Genomic DNA, 18,279 nt, shown 5'->3' on the forward strand with positions numbered 1-18,279 from the left:
TCTGGCACTGTTTTCCGCTCTGAGGCTAAAAGGTTGAGGGAGATGTTGTTTGCTTGGCATAATTTGGTGTACCCTAGCCCTGCAGGTCTTACCATGGGGGATTCACAGTAGTCTGATGCTGAAATTGATGCCCGGAATGGTATAGGGCTCAGCAGCCCAGAGAAATACTGTGTTCAGTCAGTGGTCACCGGAGTCTGGACCCCACCTCCCCTCTCCCTTACCTTTGAGCTATTCTTCCACAGAATAAAGGAAAAGAAAGATAATTGGTTCTACCTAGCCTGCTCCTCAATGCTCAGCTGGGATGGTTCCTTCAGAGGCAGCAGCCTACAAGCGCTAGCCTGGCCTTGGGGTCAGAACATGTCACTGCCCTTCTCCATCTCAAGCTGTGTGATCTGAGGCAAGTCACATGACTCAACAACCCCTTGAGCCTCAGTCTCCTGCCTGGTAAAGTAGCACATGGCCCATTCTCTGAGCCCTGCCCTGGGTCAGAACACAAAGGTAAATGGCACACAGCCCCTGCCTGGCCAAGGGACAGCAGTTCTCCACTGTAGCTCTTGGGGGTCTTTGGAGGACAGCTGCCAGGGAATGTTAGCCGGGGGCCTGGTATTGGACAGATGTGCAGGTACAGGAAAATACCTCTAATCTTGGGGAAGCCCTGCACCCCGTGAGGGTGGAATAAGGCAGAGAGGAGGAAGCCTGTGCAATGCTGATGATCGTTCTTCGTGACTAGCAATACTACCCTGGGTCTCCAGCACTAAAATAATCGCAGTTAATTTAGCACAGAGCATCTTCTCTGATAGCTGAAGACTAGTTTTCTTTCCAAACTCTGGGTAAATAAAGGCACCACCAGCTCCATGATGTGGTTCTCGGCTAGCCCTGCTGCTATATCAGATGGCTTCAGGCTAGCCTGGAGTAGAGGCTGGATTCAGAGCCATGAATCTCAAGCATCCTGTTGTCTCTCCAGACACTTCCGTTCTTTCGGAGGAGCTTCCGTGTCAAAGGCTGTTGGAGGCTAGGCTCCGTCCTCTGTCCTCTCCACGGGGGGAGGAGTCCAAGACTATCAATTCTCTTTGTTTCCGTTTTATTTCCAGTGTTGGGAACCGAACCTGCACATCTAGGCAACTGTTCTACCCCTGAGCCACATCCCAGTCTTAGCTTGTTTTTTTTTTAGAGATTTATTTTTATTATTTTTAATTTGTCTATATATGTGTCTGTCCCCTTATATGGACACAGGAGTGCACGTGCCCACAGAGTCCAAAAAAGGGGGTTGGACCCTCAAGAGATGGAGTTATGGACAGTTGTTAGCCACCTGACATGGGTACTATGAACTAAACTTGGGTCTTCTACAAAAGCAGTGTGTGCTGTTACCCACTGAGACATCTCTCCAGACAGACAGACAGACAGACAGACATATATATGTGTGTGTGTGTGTGTGTGTGTATGTGTGTGTGTTATGTAGTTTGAGGCCAGCCTGTGCTATTGCACTACAAACCTACAAACCTGAAACTTGCTATGTAGACCAGGCTGACCTTAAACTCACAGATACCACCTCTTTCTGCCTCCCACGTGCCACCATACCCAGCTATACGATGATGTATTTTAACCAAATTCACCCTCTCTTCTACCTAATTCCTCCCAGATCCCACCCACACCCACTCCCAACTTCCTGGCCTCTTTTTTTTTTTTTTTTTTTAGTAATCTACCAAGTCCGATGTGTGCTGCCGCTGTACTCGTGGATGTGGAGGGCCCACCCACTGTAGCATGGTCAGCCTACCAAGGATCATGTCCTTAAAGAAAGCTGACTCCCTTTTCCAGGGGCCATCATCGACTGTCAGTAGCTCCTCAGCTGGGGGTGGGGGCTCGGGAGACCCTCTCACTCCATGCCGGAATGCTGACTGGCTTGATCCTGTGCAGACAGCCACAGCTTCTGCGAGTTCAGGAGTGTCCTATCATGTCCCAGAAGACAACACTGCTTTGCTCCTGCACAAGATCAAGCCATAAATGACATGTCCATATCACACCCCAGCGTTGGCAACTTTGAGACAGGGTCTTCTATAGTACAGGCTGGCCTCAAACTCGTGATCCTTCTGTCTCTGCCTTCCCAGCACAAGAACTGTAGGTGTGTGCCACTCTGCTGGTCTCTCTTGCTTCCCAAGCCTCTTTGGTTGGTACTCAGCAGGGCTCCTTGGCTTCAAGTGTGGAAAATAGAGCTCATCAGCGTCCTCAGGGGGACTGAGTCACAGCAGAATGTCCCAGTTGACTAAAACAGCCATCTCCAGGGAAACATGTTAAGTTGAGAATCACTGAAGCTGTCGAGGCCAGAAATTTGAAAATCCTAGTGTTCATACATGGTTTCTTACTTCAGAGCCAGGGTACTTCCCGGTGGGAACATCTGCTCGCCCTACAGGGACAGGTTGTGTAGAGTCCGTGGTAATTTTCACCATCTATATCTCTGTCAGAGAGTTCCAGTGACACGTGGTTCTCACAAATTACGCGAGCAGTGACATTTGTAAATGTATCCATTCCCCCCGCCCCCCCCTCCGGGGTCTTTGCCAAAGGATCCTGCTGTCAGGTGGGTGAGTCTGAGCCCTATTTGAAGAACTCACGAGTGCTCCTCTCAACCTCCTCAGAGCCAGAGGATCTGCCAGGAGGAGGGTAAAGAGGACGAGCCAGGGGACAAGGATGCTTGGTACAGGGCAAGCCATTTCCAGAGGACAGAGCAGGCAGCCCTGGGAGATGAGGGGGTTGTCTCCGTGTTAGAGAAAGGCTGTGAAGTGGCTCAGCATCCCTGAGCTGGTTCCTGCTCGGGACTCCCATCAGCTCTGCTCACTCCCAGCCTGCATCTCTTTTGCAGCAGGGATGTATTGTGGCACACTGGCTCCCTGCCCACCGTGCTGTTCAGTCTCCAGCCAGGTACAGTCAGCCTTGGTGGGAACACTCGCCATCCCAGGCTCCAATCAACCCCTTGCTGGGAGCTGGCCGGGAGCCTTAGCCAGCTCACCAATGCCTTTGGGAGCCAGGCACAGCCTCAGCTTCACGTCTGTCCTTCCAGCTCGCTGTACTGCAGTAGCTGAAATGCCCTTGGAAGCCCAGAGGCAGTGTCCGAGGGGTGTAGCCCACGTGCTTAGTGTGTGGGAGGCCAAGTTCAATGCCCAACACTGCCAACAAGCAAATAAACCCAGCGGTGACTGAACCCACTTTGCAGACCTGCACAGGCTCTAGCTGACATGAGACCTTAGGAAAGTCACTTTTCCCCATGCACAATCACCTGTTAAGCAGAGGGTCTTAGGGCTGACCTCCACTCTCCCTGAGGGCAGGCTCTGTGCTACTCTGACCTTACAGATGAACTTCATGGCATTACCTGATTTTTTTCCCACGTGAGGGGCTTTTACAGCGTAGGTGTCGTTCGCTGCTTTATTTACCTGACATTTTCTACTTCCTCAAGGGAAAGGAGAACAGAATTTGAAATTCCTCAGGGCCAGGGCCGCTCGGGACAGAACTTGAACAATGATCAGAACGGCTGCCATTGATGGCTGGCTTGCTAAGAGCCAGGTGCCCATGATGCATTGCTGCAGATGGTCATGTATGCTGAAGCACAGTTCCCGTAGCCCTGAGAGACCTCATGCTCTGAAAAGTGGCACACTAAAAATAACGGGACATGTGGGTGACGCGGGGCTGGGGCTGGCCGTTCCAAAGTTGTGCAACTCTGCTGGGGATGCTGTGCTAAGTGAAATCAGCCAGCTACCGAAGGGCAAACTTCGGGGGCTGGGGGGCAGCTCAGTGGAAGAGCATTGGCCTTGCATGTGCAAAGCCCCGGGTTCAAGCATCAGAAGAAACAAATGCAAGGACAGAGACTGTCTTTGTGTCCTTACTTATCTGAGGTTCTTGGTGTAGACTGGATAGAGACAGGAAATAGAGAGGATGGGTTCCACCTTCTGGGGATGCGGGAAGTTGGGAGTAGAATTCTTCAGCCTGGCTAGATGCTGGGAACTTGAGCCTGGGTCGGAGAGGGTGATGGTGGCAAAGCAGTGAATGGCTAATGCCACTCAACTGGACTCAGTCGTGCTTAAGATGAGCCTGGCATGATGGTGCAGTCCCACAGAAGGAGGCGAAGGCAGGAGGATCACTGTAAGTTCAAGGCCAACCTGGTCTACATAATGATACTTTGTTGGGGAAGCGGGAGGGTTTGAGATGATGATACAGGGCTGGTGAGATGGCTCAGCAGGTGAAGGGCGCATGCACCAGGCTGACGACCTGAGCTGGAGTGGAAGGAGAGAACTGACTCCCTCAAGTGGGCCTCTCAACTCCACATGCAGACTGTGGTGGACGCACATGCACAAATCCATAAATGAGTTTGAAAATGGGGATAGCCAGACATGGCGATGCGTGCCTTCAACCCCAGCAAGCCATAAGAGGTTCTTGTTACTTTTTTAGGTGGAGCTACAACAAAATTAGGAAAGTCAGAGAGGTAGCTGCCTTCATCCACCAAGCCCCACGTATGTGGCATGTACGTTGGAGAAGATTCACACATATTGCTCCAGATGGCCCTGGCTGGTCCTCATGAGGACCCAAGGGGAAGGCAAAATTATTGCCACCCTTTTTGTATGTGTGTGGAAGAGGGGTTAATACAGGGTTTCTCTGTGTAGCCCTGGCTGTCCTGGAACTCATTGTGTAGACCAAGCTGGCCTTGAACTCACAGAGATCTGTCTGCTGGGATTAAAGACATGTGCCACCACTGCCCAGCTATCTTCATTTTTAAAGATTAATTATTTTGAGACAGGGTCTCACCATGTAGCCGTGATTGGCCTGGAACTTGCTATGTAGACCAGGCTGGCCTCAAACTCACAGAGATCTCTGCATCTGCCTCCTTAGCGCTGGCTTCAGCTGCACCAGCTTTCAAGGGAGGTCTCTGTTTTTATTTTAATTTTATTTTTATTCATATGTATGTGTGTTTTGTCAGGTATGTGCATGTGTGTGCAGATACCTGCAGATACCAGAGGAAGGTGTTGGATCTCCTGGGACTGGAGTTACAGGTGGTTGTGAGCCTCCCTACATGGGTGCTGGGAACCAAACAGGTTTGGTTCTGGCAGACCAGAGCAGTAAGCACTATTAAACACCAGGTCGCTTTGCTGGCCCCTCAGATGAGGTCTTGTCACCTGGCTCCTTAGACGGCTTCAGACAGAAACTGGCCAGCCAGCCCTGGCCCTGCCCTGGCACACAGCATCCTACTCTGCCCTTAGAACACAATGATGCCTTCTTCTGAGGAATGGCCTAGAGGCCTGGGCTGAGGGGGATGCGGCCCGGCCACACTCACACTGCCCTCTTCCTTTGCAGACCTTGGCCCCCGCCATCAACTGGCTGCCCTTTCTCAACACCATCTTTTACCCGGTGGAGATCAATGAGTCTGAGCCCATTGTGGTCTATGACAAGGAGTACCTGGGACAAGTCTCCACCCTCATCAACAACACCGACAAATGGTAAGGGTGATGCCCAGGGACTAAGGGGGCAGGGTTGTCTGGGACGGCTCCCCGGCTGGCTGCCCTGCCCTCAGGCGTGATGGGGACGCAGAAAAGGGGCCCCAGGTGGGCTTCTGTGGGAAGTTCCTGGTTATGACTTCGGGTTTGAGTCCCAGCTCCTCCTCTCATAGCTTTGTAGCTTCGGGTCAAGTTTCATCTTCCCCGCCCCATCCCTCTCCCACCTGTATAGTCGGGCTGTGGAGAGGTAGGAGAACTAAGGGAAGGTAGTGCTGACAAGTACTTCAACCCAGTAAATGCTAGGTGCTAGTTTCAGTTACTACTCAGTGACACTTTGTGGATTTTAACGACAGACATGTGCGAAGATACAGGGAAAGAGAGGCGCTCCCAGGACGTGTATCTGTGTGTTCGTGTGTGCACATGGAGAAAGAGAAGTTACCTGATAGATGGTATTCCTCCATCCTCAGGACCGGATGCTTCTCCCATGGCCCTTGTCATGCTCCCTCACAACATCCCAACTCTGCACATGTTTTCCTGGCTACACAGTATTCCATCATAAACATACGTTTGTCAGGTATTTAGGTTCAATAGACATCTTTGTGCTGAGGTGACTTCTTTACAAGCATGGCAAGTTTCCTGTACCCTGGAGATGGGTCAGAAGGAGCTGCCAATCATGGAACCTTGAGTCTAGCTGGCCACGGGCCCCCTCCTTCTAACTGGGATGAAGTAATCAAGCAATGGCATTTATTGAGTACCAGCGGTATACAAGTGATTGCGTTAGACACCAGGGGTTTTCTGTGGTTCGAAGAGCTAGGCTTTATTTTGAAGAGCTTATGTTTCCTGTGCTTAGAGGGTGGTAAGCAGCCATGTGGACAGGCTGAAGAAGAGCCCAGGTCAGAAACACTGCCCAGGGTTCTCTGAGCTCTCTCTGGTCCCTGTTACTGCAGCCTGCTCAACAACTACATGATGTGGAACCTGGTTCGGAAAACAAGCTCCTTCCTGGATCAGCGCTTTCAGGATGCCGATGAGAAGTTCATGGAGGTCATGTACGGGACCAAGAAGGTGAGCACGCTACTGTGCGCACCCATGTGTGGGGCAGAGTCCCAGGGAGACCATGGTTCTGCTGCAACTGTGGCTGTGGGTCTCGTAAGGGAAGAGAATGAAGAGAGCCACCCAAGTGGGGGGGGGGGGGCAGCTGCTGTCCATGGGAGCACAGGAGGGGACCCGAGCCAGCAGGAAGTGGGCAGGAGCATCTGGAAGGAGGTCAGGATGCTGAGACAAAGAGCCAAGAGGTGTCTTGGCAACTGAACTGATTGACAGCAGAGGTAGATACTCTCTCTGGACTCTTCATTCAGCCCCTTCACTCTAGTGATGGATGGCTGCTTCCCTTGTGTGGTATGTGATCCTCACAAGCCTGGGAGTGAGGCCACTATTGTCTTTTCTAAGTTTTCTTGTATTTAATTATTATTGTGTGATGTGTGTGGAGGTCAGAGGACAATTTGCAGGAGTCAGTTCTCTCTTTCTCCCAGGGCTTCCGAGAGTTGAACTCAGGTCATCAGACTTGTGCAGCAAGCCCTTTTGCCCACTGGGCCATCTCACCTACCCTCTGTCTTTTCTTGAGACAGTCTTGTATAGCCCAGGCTGGCCTCAAACTCACTACATAGCTGAGGATGACCTTGAACCTCTCCTCCTCCTGCCTCCTCTCCCATGTGCTGGGGTTACGTGCACCAGAGTGTACCCACTTTCCTTCTTTCTTGCTCTAAAAAAAATGTGTAAGGTAAAATCTACATATAGTAGATATATAGGGCTGGAGAGATGCCCCAGTGGGTAAAATGTTGGCAATACAAGCATGAGGACCTGAATGCAAATCCCCAGAACCTACATAAAAGCCAAATGTGGTTGTATGTGTCTGTAATCCCAGCACTCCTACAGAGAGATAGTAGCCAGAGATAGGCGAATCCGCAGACATTCGTGGGCCCACTGAGCTGGCGGAATAACAGAGACCCTGCCTTAAAAGCCTTAAAATGGAAGGAGAAGCCCAATGCTCGACCCCTGACCTCCACACCCTCACTGTGGCATTAGCATGCCCATACCATACTTACATGTGAAAACACACACAAAATTTTCTTTTAAAAACTTGAAATGACATCGTATGACTTTTGACAGATGAGATCCCTGAGGTACTCACCACCCCAGTCCAGAGAGGAAATATTCCCAGGACTTTTGACCTAACAGCCTGAGAAGGCAGTGCCTGGTGGGGTACCCACATGTACACTGTGCCAATTTCTTGTTCTCAGTAAACGTGGAGATCTCGTCCATACAGCTGGGTCCCTGACCGTCTGTTCCTTGCTGGGCCAACTGGCGTAATGAGTATGAAAACCCTGTATTTTGGACACGTGGTGGTGGCACACACCTTTAATCCTTGTACTTGTGAGGCAGAGGCAGACGGATCTCTGTGAGTTCATGGACAGCCTGATCTACAGAGTGAGTTCCAGGACAGCCAGGCTACACAGAGAAACCCTGTCTCAAAAAACCAACAAACAAACAAAACAAAACCCCTCTGTACTTTGATTATCCACACGTTGCTGTATGAGCCCCCACACTTGGACTGTCCATTTGTCTGTGACAGGCGTTGCTTTGTGAGCAGCCTGGGGCTGATATGAATCCGGCTTTGTGGAGTGTGAAGGGTTGTCACTGCCCACTCTCCAGGGTGAAGAGGGCCCTGCAGCAGCAGCTGTCTGTGTGAGCAGGGCTCCCATGGGTGTGGTCACACCATCCACGAGGACTGCCAAGCAGGGATGAGTGGGATGAGCCTTCCCAGGGCTTCAGGGAGACTCCGGCTGCAGCCTGCCACCTTGTTTCCAGTTTAAACTGGTCAGGCCTCCTGTGAACATGAGGCCTTGAGAAGAGAGCCTTCTGCTGTGGCTAGAGCTGTGTTCTTTCTAGGAGGCTGGAGCGGGGTGGGATCCTGGCCCCCTGAGAAGGTTTTGTACTGTCAAGTAGAAGTATGCCCTGGGAAGCAAGAGGAGGTCAAGGCAGAGGCTTCAGGGAGACTGACTCCGCACACCAACCACACCCCTCACCTGCTCCAAGACCCTGGAGGAGAATTCATCTTGGTTTTCTTTTTCTTCTTTTTTTTTTTCTTTTTGAGACAGGGTCTCATGTAGCCCAGGCTAGCCTTGAACTCACAGTGTACCCCAAAATGGTGACCTTGAACTCCTGGTCCTTCTGCCTCTACTTCTCTAGTCCTAGGATTACAGGTGTGCACCACCATGCCCAACTCTGTGTGTGTGTGTGTGTGTGTGTGTGTGTATGTGTGTGTGTGTGTGTGTGTCTGAGACAGAGTCTCACTCTGCAACTCTGGATGGCTTGGAACACACCGTGTGGACCAGGCTGACCTCTAACACACAGATTTGTCAGCCTCTGTCTCCTAAGTGCTAGGATTAAAGGTGTGTGTATCCATACCAGGCCCCATATCTAGTTTTATGTGATGCTGGGACCTGAACCCAGGACCCCATGCATTCTACAGTCTCCAACTGAGCTACATCCCCAGGCCTTTTGGGAGAACCAGGCTGGAGAGAGAGAGGTGGTCTTACTCTGTAGCCCAGGCTAGTCTCAGACCTCGAGTCACCAACTCCAGGCTGTCACATCTGTCTTATGTTTTCCTTCAGTACTGGTGACAGAATCGACAGGCCTGTGCATGCCGGGCGAGCACTCCATCCCCGAGTCCTGTGTCTTCTTTGTTCAGTGCCTAGAGTAGCTCCCACTGGGTCAGAAAAGGTGTCTCTCTGAAGCTCCAGAAGAAAGCACAGGCCCCTGGTGGCACCAGTTCCCAGATGGGAGGGGCTGGGAGAAAGGGGGCTGAGCCCACTGACACCCACACGTGTGTTTTCCAGACCTGCCTCCCCCGCTGGAAGTTTTGCGTGAGTGACACAGAAAACAACCTGGGCTTTGCCCTGGGCCCCATGTTTGTGAAAGCAACCTTTGCTGAAGACAGCAAGAACATAGTAAGTGCCTCCTGTGGTTAGGGGTGCTGGAGTTTGAACCAGTGCGTGCTAGACAAGCGCTCTCCCGACAGAGCCACACCCCGGCCTCTGTTGCAGGCTTTGTTGCTGATAGTGCCGAGTGCACAGAAATTATGTCAGTCGGCCGTTAACAGATAGACTCCAGTCGGACTCACAGGTCCTCCACCTCAGTCCCACCACTCCTGCTGCTGGACAGTGCCACCGTCCTCTAGAATCTTCCACCTGTCTTTGGCCTTCAGGCCTGGCCATGACTTAGTTACCTTCCAGGTCTGCGTCTCCGGAGTGATCGCGACCTTTTTGAAACTATCCCTCAGAAGCAAATTCTCTAGATTTCAAAGCTCATTCCATGGAAAATGATTTCTTTGCTCCAGTCAGTGTGGGAGAGGCTACGTATTCTAGCCTTCTCTGAGGGAATCTCAGTGCACTGGTGAAAAGTCCTGCAACAGAAGCTTTTCCCCAAAGCCTGCCTCATCTTAGGTGACCCTGACAGTGGGAGGCAGTCTTGTCTTGCTCGATACTGTCAGGAGAGGATGCGTGGGAAACTTGGCTCCTCCCCGACCCAGCACCGGAGGTTAGCCTTTTGCTGGCAGCATCCTTCTGCACAAGGCTCCTGATACGTTTAGGTGACGTCATAGCCCAGCCCTTACTGGTGTGGCCTCTGTCCCCTCAGGCCAGCGAGATAATCTTGGAGATCAAGAAGGCATTTGAGGAGAGCCTGAGTACCCTGAAGTGGATGGATGAAGACACCCGGAGATCGGCCAAGGAAAAGGTGAGGCTGCCTGGGAGTTCAGCGGGTACTAGGCTGCCAGGACAGAAGCGGAGCCTTGGGTGGAGGAGGGAGTGAGTGGGACAGGTTCTGTCCAGTGAAGATGTGCATGGATGCCATTGTGCCCTGTGAATCTCTCGGGACTCTGACATCCTGAAACCCACAATGACGTGCTATCAGGAGACATCCCATAGTCGAAGGGGAAGGGGCAAGGAGCATGCACACCATAGAGGGGCTAGACCAACCCTTTCATAAGAGCCAGCTCCTGTGAGGATGAACCCTCCCTCCTCACTCATTCCCTCAGCCGTGGCTGGCAGTGGTCATTCACGAGGGCCAAGGAAAGCTTTGTGACCTAATCACCTCCCCCCCAGCACTGTTCCAAATAGGATTCAGTTACAGTGTGTAGACTCTGGGGGCACACATCCAAACCGTAATGGCTCTCTTGGGGGAAGTGACATTTCATCAGAATTGACCAGACTCATTCCAGGGAAAGATGTAGAAGCCCTAGGGAGGCGGGAGGCTAGCCCTGGCTCTCCTTGGCACACACCCTGACCCTGGACCCCACAGAGCTGGGGCAGGCTTGGCCAGCATCACTTGGCACTGACTTACTCTGCCCCTTCTGTCCAGGCGGATGCCATCTACAACATGATAGGCTACCCCAACTTCATCATGGACCCCAAGGAGCTGGACAAAGTGTTCAATGATGTAAGTGGCTTACACCTGCCCCACAAACTCCCTGATGCCCACGTGAGAAAAGGCCAGGGTTGGTCTGATTTAGGTGCTGGAGATAACATGCTTATCAGCCTATATCAAATGTGACCTGGGGTAGGGTTTGGGGATATGGGCATGAGGACGGTTTTCCCTATTCCTTTGTGTCCTAGGTCAGTGGGGGTTCCTGTGTCCCTGGAGCCACCATCAGCCATTGCTCAGTGGCTATTACCAGAACACAAGCTGTGTGCCCCACTAGAAATGGCCATCTCCAGGGAGTGAGTGGGAAATCATAGGAGAATGGCTAGGGCAGGGTGGCTCAGTGGTAAAGCATGTGCTTAAGAGTATGTGAGACCATGGGTTCCATCCTCATCACCACAGAACAGAAAAAAAGAATGGGGGAATAACCAGACATGGCAAGACATGTCTCTAATCCTAGCTCTCCAAAAGCTGCGGCAGGACGAGCAGGGGTTCAAGGCCATCTTTGGCTACCTGGCAAGTTCAAGGCCAGCATGGACTATAGGGTAGACTCTAACTTAAGAAAGAAATCAAAAGAGTAAGGGAGGGGCTGGAGAGCTGGCTCAGTGGTTAAGAACACACACTGCTCTTGCAGAGGACCTGGGTTGGCTTCTCAGCATCCATGTTGGGCAGCTTATAACTGCCTGCCCCTCCAGCTCCAGGGGATCTGACTCCTTCTTGCCTCCATGGTCACCCATACGCACACAAGTGTACACACACACACACACACACACACACACACACACACACACACACACACGAGCGTACTCACACACACACGAGCGTACTCATACACATACATAAATTTTAAAATTATTACTTTGAAGAAATGAAGGAAGAAAGCAAATCTTCAAAGGCACAATGAGAATCAGTGAGCAAAGTGTGCCCTCACCCCTGCTGCTGCTCCAGACATCCTCCTGCCCCTGGGTCCTCTCATTCTTCCCCCGACAATGGTTAGACTTTTGGCTTTGACCTTGAAACGCTAACGGAAAGAGGAAGCGTACACCCCAAAGGTGGTTTAAAACTTAGTTTAGGCAGCGAGGGGTAACTGCCATCCCTGCCGCTTGGAGCTTCCAGCCAATCAGCTGCCTTGAGCGGACTGTGGTTCTGACCCACGTGGTTAGGCCTTTCGTGTTCTCGTGATTGAGAGTTGTCGGTTGGGGCACTGTTGAAATTACAGTAACCTCACCTCGGAGTTGTATTTAAAACCCGAATCTATTAAAGTTATCTCTGAGGCTGTGAAACTGCAGCCTGATTCCGTGAGACTCATTTAAAGTGCTCCTGGGTATCAGGATGTCAGAGCCAAGGACTCCTGGAGGCCACCAGGTACTGCCCTGGGACTCCTCAGCTGTTTCCGGTAGCTAGAAAGATCTAGAATGTACCTAGGCAAGAACTCGGCATTTGTCTGGGACAGATAACCAGGCTGCATGTTGAGGGATGTATGAGGGTCCAGCTGGGTGTTGAGGGGTGTATGAGGGTCCAGCTGGGTGTTGAGGGGTGTATGAGGGTCCAGCTGGGTGCTGAGGGGTATATGAGGGTCCAGCTGGGTGCTGAGGGGTATATGAGGGTCCAGCTGGGTGTTGAGGGGTGTATGAGAGTATGTGCCCTCCCACTTCTGAGGGATTAGGTCTGTATTGTCCACAGGGACCTATTTAATTAAATTAGTTTTTATTTTACTTACTGACACAGAGACAGGGTCTTATGTAGTCCAGGCTAGCCTTGAACTCTGTGTGGCCAACCTTGAACTTCTGATCTTCCTGCCTCCACCTCCCCTCCCAAGTGCTGGGATCACAGGCATGCACCCCCATATCCAGCTTATGAGTGCTGGGGATTGGACCCCCCCAGGGCTTCATGTGTGCTAGACAAGAACTCTACCGTCTGAACTACACCCCAGCCCAGTTAAAGTAAAATATAAACGCCACACAAGCACATTTAACATGCTTCATAGCTGGTGTTTGCCATATTGGCTACAACAGGCATAGGATATGATATGTCTGTCGGTGCTGGGCATATTCTTGCTGAAATCCCAAATGCTGCAACAAGACATCTCACAGCACCATGACGCTCTTGGACACCCCTGGGTGATGCTTTTAGTGTCTTTGAAGAGGAAGGTCAAGGCCAAGAGAGATTCTGAGCCTATAGCCCTGAGCCTTCCATTCCGGTCTCTGGCCTGTAGACTAATCGCTTGGCTTTGTGGGGTTCCCTTGGTTCCCAGCCTGAGTGTGCTCTGATCGTTGATTCTGCTTTGCTTCCCCAGTACACAGCAGTTCCTGATCTCTACTTTGAGAACGCCATGCGCTTTTTCAACTTCTCGTGGAGGGTCACAGCCGACCAGCTCAGGAAAGCCCCCAACAGAGATCAGTGAGTTCCTCAAGGTGTGGGCTCCTTGCACATAGGGAGACCCAGAGTGAGCTGGGGTGGGTGGAGCATGGCTTCCACACTTGCTGGCCAAAAGCCAGGTATAACGGGTGTGGTTGTGAGCACCGTCTGAGGGATGGAGACAGTGGTGCTTTCACTCGGCAGATGTAGATACTGAAGGCCAAAATGGGTCCTGGCTGGGGGCCGGAGAGTCAGCATCATGCCCAGCACCTGGCCTGCTGGCCGAGTGGGCGATGCTCTGTAGCTGAGGAGAACTGGCTTCCTGTCCCAGCTCTGCTGACTCAGCGGCTTTCAGAGCTTGCTTCTCATCTCTCTTGGGTCCTGCTGACGATGAAATGTTAGAACCCCCGGGGAGGGGCAGGCCCCACAGGTGGTCCTCAGGTCCTCAGGAACCAAAGTGGTGGCTTCTCCATGGGGGCTTGAAGAAGATTCTAGATGGGCCCCAACGGCTGTCGCTGTCGAACTGTGCTCCCCTTTGCCTCTGGCGCCCTCTTGTGGACAAGAGGTCCAGACATCTGTTTCCTCTAAGTCTTCAATGGTAAAAGTGGGAGATGGGCTTTTAAGCTTCACAGTACAGCACAGGCATGGCCGCTAATTCATCTGATCTTAAATTTAACTTGATCTTTCACATAAATTTTGTTATGCGCCCATGAACATATCTGTGGTTATTCGGATATAGATGTAATGTGGTAAATTTCTTGATATCTTTACAAGGTTTAATGACACCCAGCAAAATACCTCTGTGGTGCTCACTGGGAAAAAACAGAGTGACTGGGCTCATGTGGCAAATGTCCTTCCTCTTTTTCCATTCCTCATTGGCTCTCCCCTCTGCACCAGGAAAACACTGAAATGCCAGCTATTTGGTTCACTTTATATGGTTAGTTATATACAGTTTTTGGTCTTAGGACCCTTCCATATGCTTAAAACATTACTGCTCCATCCTCAGATCGGCAGGTGTAGTTCAGGTGATGGAATAATTGCCCAGCATTCTTGACCCTTAGCACCTCATAAAAAAAACAGGGGTGATGTGCACACCTGCAGTTTCAGAACTGAGGTGCTGCAGGCAGGAGGAACAGGAGCTTAAGGCCGCCCCCTGCTACATAACAAATTCTAGTCCGGCCTTGAATACATGAAACACAGTCTTAAAAAAACGGGTACCCAAGAAGCTCTTAAAACATGCGTTCTTTTGGTTTTATGAAAAGTTCGTAAAACGACTATTTTCTCATTTTATGTGCAGGGCATGGTAAGCATACGCCTTTAATCCAAATACTCAGGAAACAGAGTCGGGCAAATCTCTATGAGTTTGAGACTAGCCTGGTAGAGTTCCAGGCCAGCTAGGGCTACATAGTGAGACCCTGTCTCTCTCTAATGAGAATAGGAGAGATTAGATAGGTCAGCAATTAAGAGCACATCCTGTAGCCAGATGTGGTAGCATATGCCTTTAATCCAAGCACTTAGGAGGCAGAGGCCAGCCTGATCTGCAGAGAGAGTTCCAGGACAGCCAGGCCTACAAAGAGAAACCTTGTCTCAAAACACAAAAACAAAAACATGTCCTGCTTTTCTAGGGGACCCAAATATAGTTCTCAGCACCTCTGGCCTCCATGGATACCTGCACATATCCACAGCCAGGCAGATACATACACACATAAATAAAATACATTTTTTACATTTATTTAATTACATATATAAATGTTTTGCCTGCCTGTCTGTCTATGTACCATGTACATGCCTGGTGGGTGCCCAGAGGCCAGAAGAGGGGTCAGATCCTCTGGAACTGGAGTCACAGATATGTAGCATGAATCTTAAAAGGTCTTATTAATAAAAATCAAACCTGAAGCCAGGTATTGGGGTGAACGCTGGATGATCAGAACTGGAGTCACAGATATGTAGCATGAATCTTTTTTTTTTTTTTAAGATTTATTTATTTATTATGTACACAGAAGAGGTTGCCAGATCTCATTACAGATGGTTGTGAGCCACCATGTGGGTGCTGGGAATTGAACTCAGGACCTCTTGAAGAGCAATCGGTGCTCTTAACCTCTGAGCCATCTCTCCAGCCCTGCAGCATGAATCTTAAAAGGTCTTATTAGTAAAATCAAACCTGAAGCCAAGTATTGGAGTGAACGCTGGAAGATCAGAGAAGCAGAACAAGCCACAGCTTCCTCACCTCGCCAGTTCCTCAGCTGATCCTGTTTCCTCAGACTGGAAGCCTCTGAGTCCTCATCTAAATGGATCTCAGCTTAACTGCTGCTCAGAAGCCTAAAAGCTTAACCAGCCAAATGCTTCTAGTTTCTGGTCTTCATGCCTTATATACCTTTCTGCTTTCTGCCATCACTCCCTGGGATTAAAGGCGTGTGTCACTATGCCTGGCTATTTCCAGTGTGGCTTTGAACTCAGAGAGATTCAGGTAGATCTCTGCCTCTGGAATGCTAGGATTAAAGGTGTGTGTGCCACCATTTTCTGGCCTCTATGTCTATCTAGTGGCTGTTCTGTTCTCTGACCCCAGATAAATTTATTAGGGTGCACAATATTTCGGGGAACACAATACCACCACACAGATAGCCATGAGTCACCATATGGTGATGAGAACCAAACCCAGGTCCTCTGTGAGAACAAGTGCTCTTAATTGACAAGCCATCTCTTTAGCCCCTAAAGTACAAATCTTTTATAGGGTGTGTGTGTGTGTGTGTGTGTGTGTGTGTGTGTGTGTGTGTGTGTGTGATTAAAAACAGAAGTGTTGTTGTAAATTTCTTTTCAGGACACATTCTAGGAGTAGAATCAGAGCTTTCTCCTACCACTGAGCTATACCCCAGGCTCTCCAGATTTCTTTCATTCTGGCTTAACAGAAGGCAGCTGGAGTCCCACGTCTGCCTCTACATTCAACCGTTATAACACGTTGTTTTGAAGTAGAGATAGAAAAGCCTCACACAGGCATATGGTTAGGAAAGGAGGAAGATTTCCTTTTATTATTAGTTTTGTTTTGTTTTTTGGATTTTTGAGACAGGGTCTCTCTACATAGCTGTGGCTGTCCTGGAACTCACTATGTAGATAGATCAGGCTGGCTTCACACTCACAGAGATCCACCTGCCTCTACCTCCCAAGTGCTGGTATTAAAAGCATGTATTACCATGCCCAGCAGGAAGGGGTAAGATTTTAATAGTCTTTTCTAATACTTGTACATATTCCTATTCCTTTTATAATAAAAAAAAAAAATTAGCCAGGCTGTGGTCTCACACACCTTTATTCCCAGCACTTGGGAGGCAGAGGCTGGTGGATCTCTGTGAGTTCAAGGCCAGCCCAGTCTATAGAGTGAGTTCCAGGACCTCCAAGGCTACACAGAGAAACCCTGTCTTGGAAAAACAAAACAACAACAACAAGAACAACGATTTTTTGAAATTTTATTTTTGTTTTTTTGAGACAGGGTTTCTCTGTGTAACAGCCCTGGCTGTCCTGGAACTCGCTTTGTAGACTAGGCTGGCCTCAAACTCACAGAGATCTGCCTGTCTCTGCCTCCTGAGTGCTAGGATTAAAGGTGTGTGCCACCACACCCTGCCCAAGATTATATTTTTTATTTCCTTTAATTTTTGAGATTGTAACTACATAATTTCCCTCTTCCCTTTTAAGATTTTACATATTTGTGTGTGTGCACCACACACATGCAGTACATGTGGTGGCCAGAAGAGGGCATCAAATCCCCTGGAACTGGATTTACAGGCACTTGCGAGCTGACCTATGGCAGCTGGGAACTGAACCCAGGTCCTCTGGAAGAGTAGTCAGTGCTCTCAACCACTGAGCCATCTCCAGCCCACCCAATGCTTATTTTGAAGCCTCATATTTTTGTCATGGGTAACAGATGACGTCAGTTGTTTTCCCAGAGATCATAGACTTGCTTTGCTCATTTGCAAGAAAACATTCAGTATCCCAGTCCAGAAGCCTGTGGTTTGCCAGCCACTCTGAAAACGGACACAGCAGAAAGAAGGCCTGTGGGCGTTCCCATGGGTCACACCGAAAATTAAGAGGCTCGCACTGGGGGCTCTGGGTTTAATGGGCTCAACAGCTATACTGCCTCTCAAGGACATTCAGAGAGTGAGGGTGGCTTGTTGGTTTGGGCTTGGTGGCGTTGTTTCTTTTTTCTTTTTGATTGTGGGTTTTTCTGGCTTGTTTTTTGTTTGTTTATTTGCATGAGTGTGAGCAGGTGTGTGAGTGCACGTGCACCTCTGAGCTCATACAGGGCAGATGTGCGTGTCTTCCTCAGTCAGTGTCCCCTTCCTGTGTTGAGGAAGGGTCACCTTCTTGAACCAGAGTCACTAATCTAGCTACCACATTTGTCCCAAGGTTCTCCTGTCTCTGCCTCCCAAGTGCTGGAATTACAGGCCGGCCACCCTGTGTGTGCCACCCGGCATTTACATGGCTGCTGGAGCCCCGACCTTCAGCCTTCACACTTGTAACCAGCACGTTACCAGTGAGCCATCTCCCCAGTCTCCCCCCCCCCCTTTTTTAGGTATTTTTTGAAACAGGATTACGTGTCTTCCAAGTTGGCCTTGAACTCACTATGCCGCTGAAGATGACTTTGAATTCCTGATTTCATCCTCCTGCCTCCACATCTTAAGTGCTGGGATTTCAGACATGTCCCACCATTCACAGCTATGTTGATCTGGTTTTTGGTAGAGCTCCTGTTCGTTGGGAACTGCTGATGGAAGCATTGTGAGCCTTACACTCAAAGGTGTGGCCTATCGATAGAGGATGACCTTGAACTCTGGCCCTTCTGTTTCCCTCTCTTGAATGAAGGATGGGATTACAGGCATACACTGTCATCCCGGTTTATGCAGTGTTGGGAATCGAACCCAGGGCTTTGTACAACTTAGACAAACACTTCACCACTCTGAACTATATCTCTAGTCCCCAGAAT

At 50.1% G+C, this 18,279-nt stretch overlaps 1 protein-coding gene across 2 annotated transcripts in view; it reads left to right on the forward strand.

Moving 5' to 3' along the window:
* Ece1 (endothelin converting enzyme 1) overlaps nt 1-18,279 on the forward strand; it is a 104,191-nt gene that overhangs the window by 79,653 nt on the left and 6,259 nt on the right. For both annotated transcript variants that reach the window (XM_059255236.1, XM_059255234.1), the window contains exons 9-14: nt 5,335-5,477; nt 6,422-6,536; nt 9,371-9,481; nt 10,170-10,268; nt 10,893-10,970; nt 13,249-13,352. In XM_059255236.1, the coding sequence (XP_059111219.1) occupies nt 5,335-5,477; nt 6,422-6,536; nt 9,371-9,481; nt 10,170-10,268; nt 10,893-10,970; nt 13,249-13,352 (650 nt within the window). The remainder of the gene's footprint in view (nt 1-5,334; nt 5,478-6,421; nt 6,537-9,370; nt 9,482-10,169; nt 10,269-10,892; nt 10,971-13,248; nt 13,353-18,279) is intronic.

Source organism: Peromyscus eremicus, chromosome 2, assembly GCF_949786415.1.
Source record: "Peromyscus eremicus chromosome 2, PerEre_H2_v1, whole genome shotgun sequence".
NCBI classification, from domain to species: domain Eukaryota; kingdom Metazoa; phylum Chordata; class Mammalia; order Rodentia; family Cricetidae; genus Peromyscus; species Peromyscus eremicus.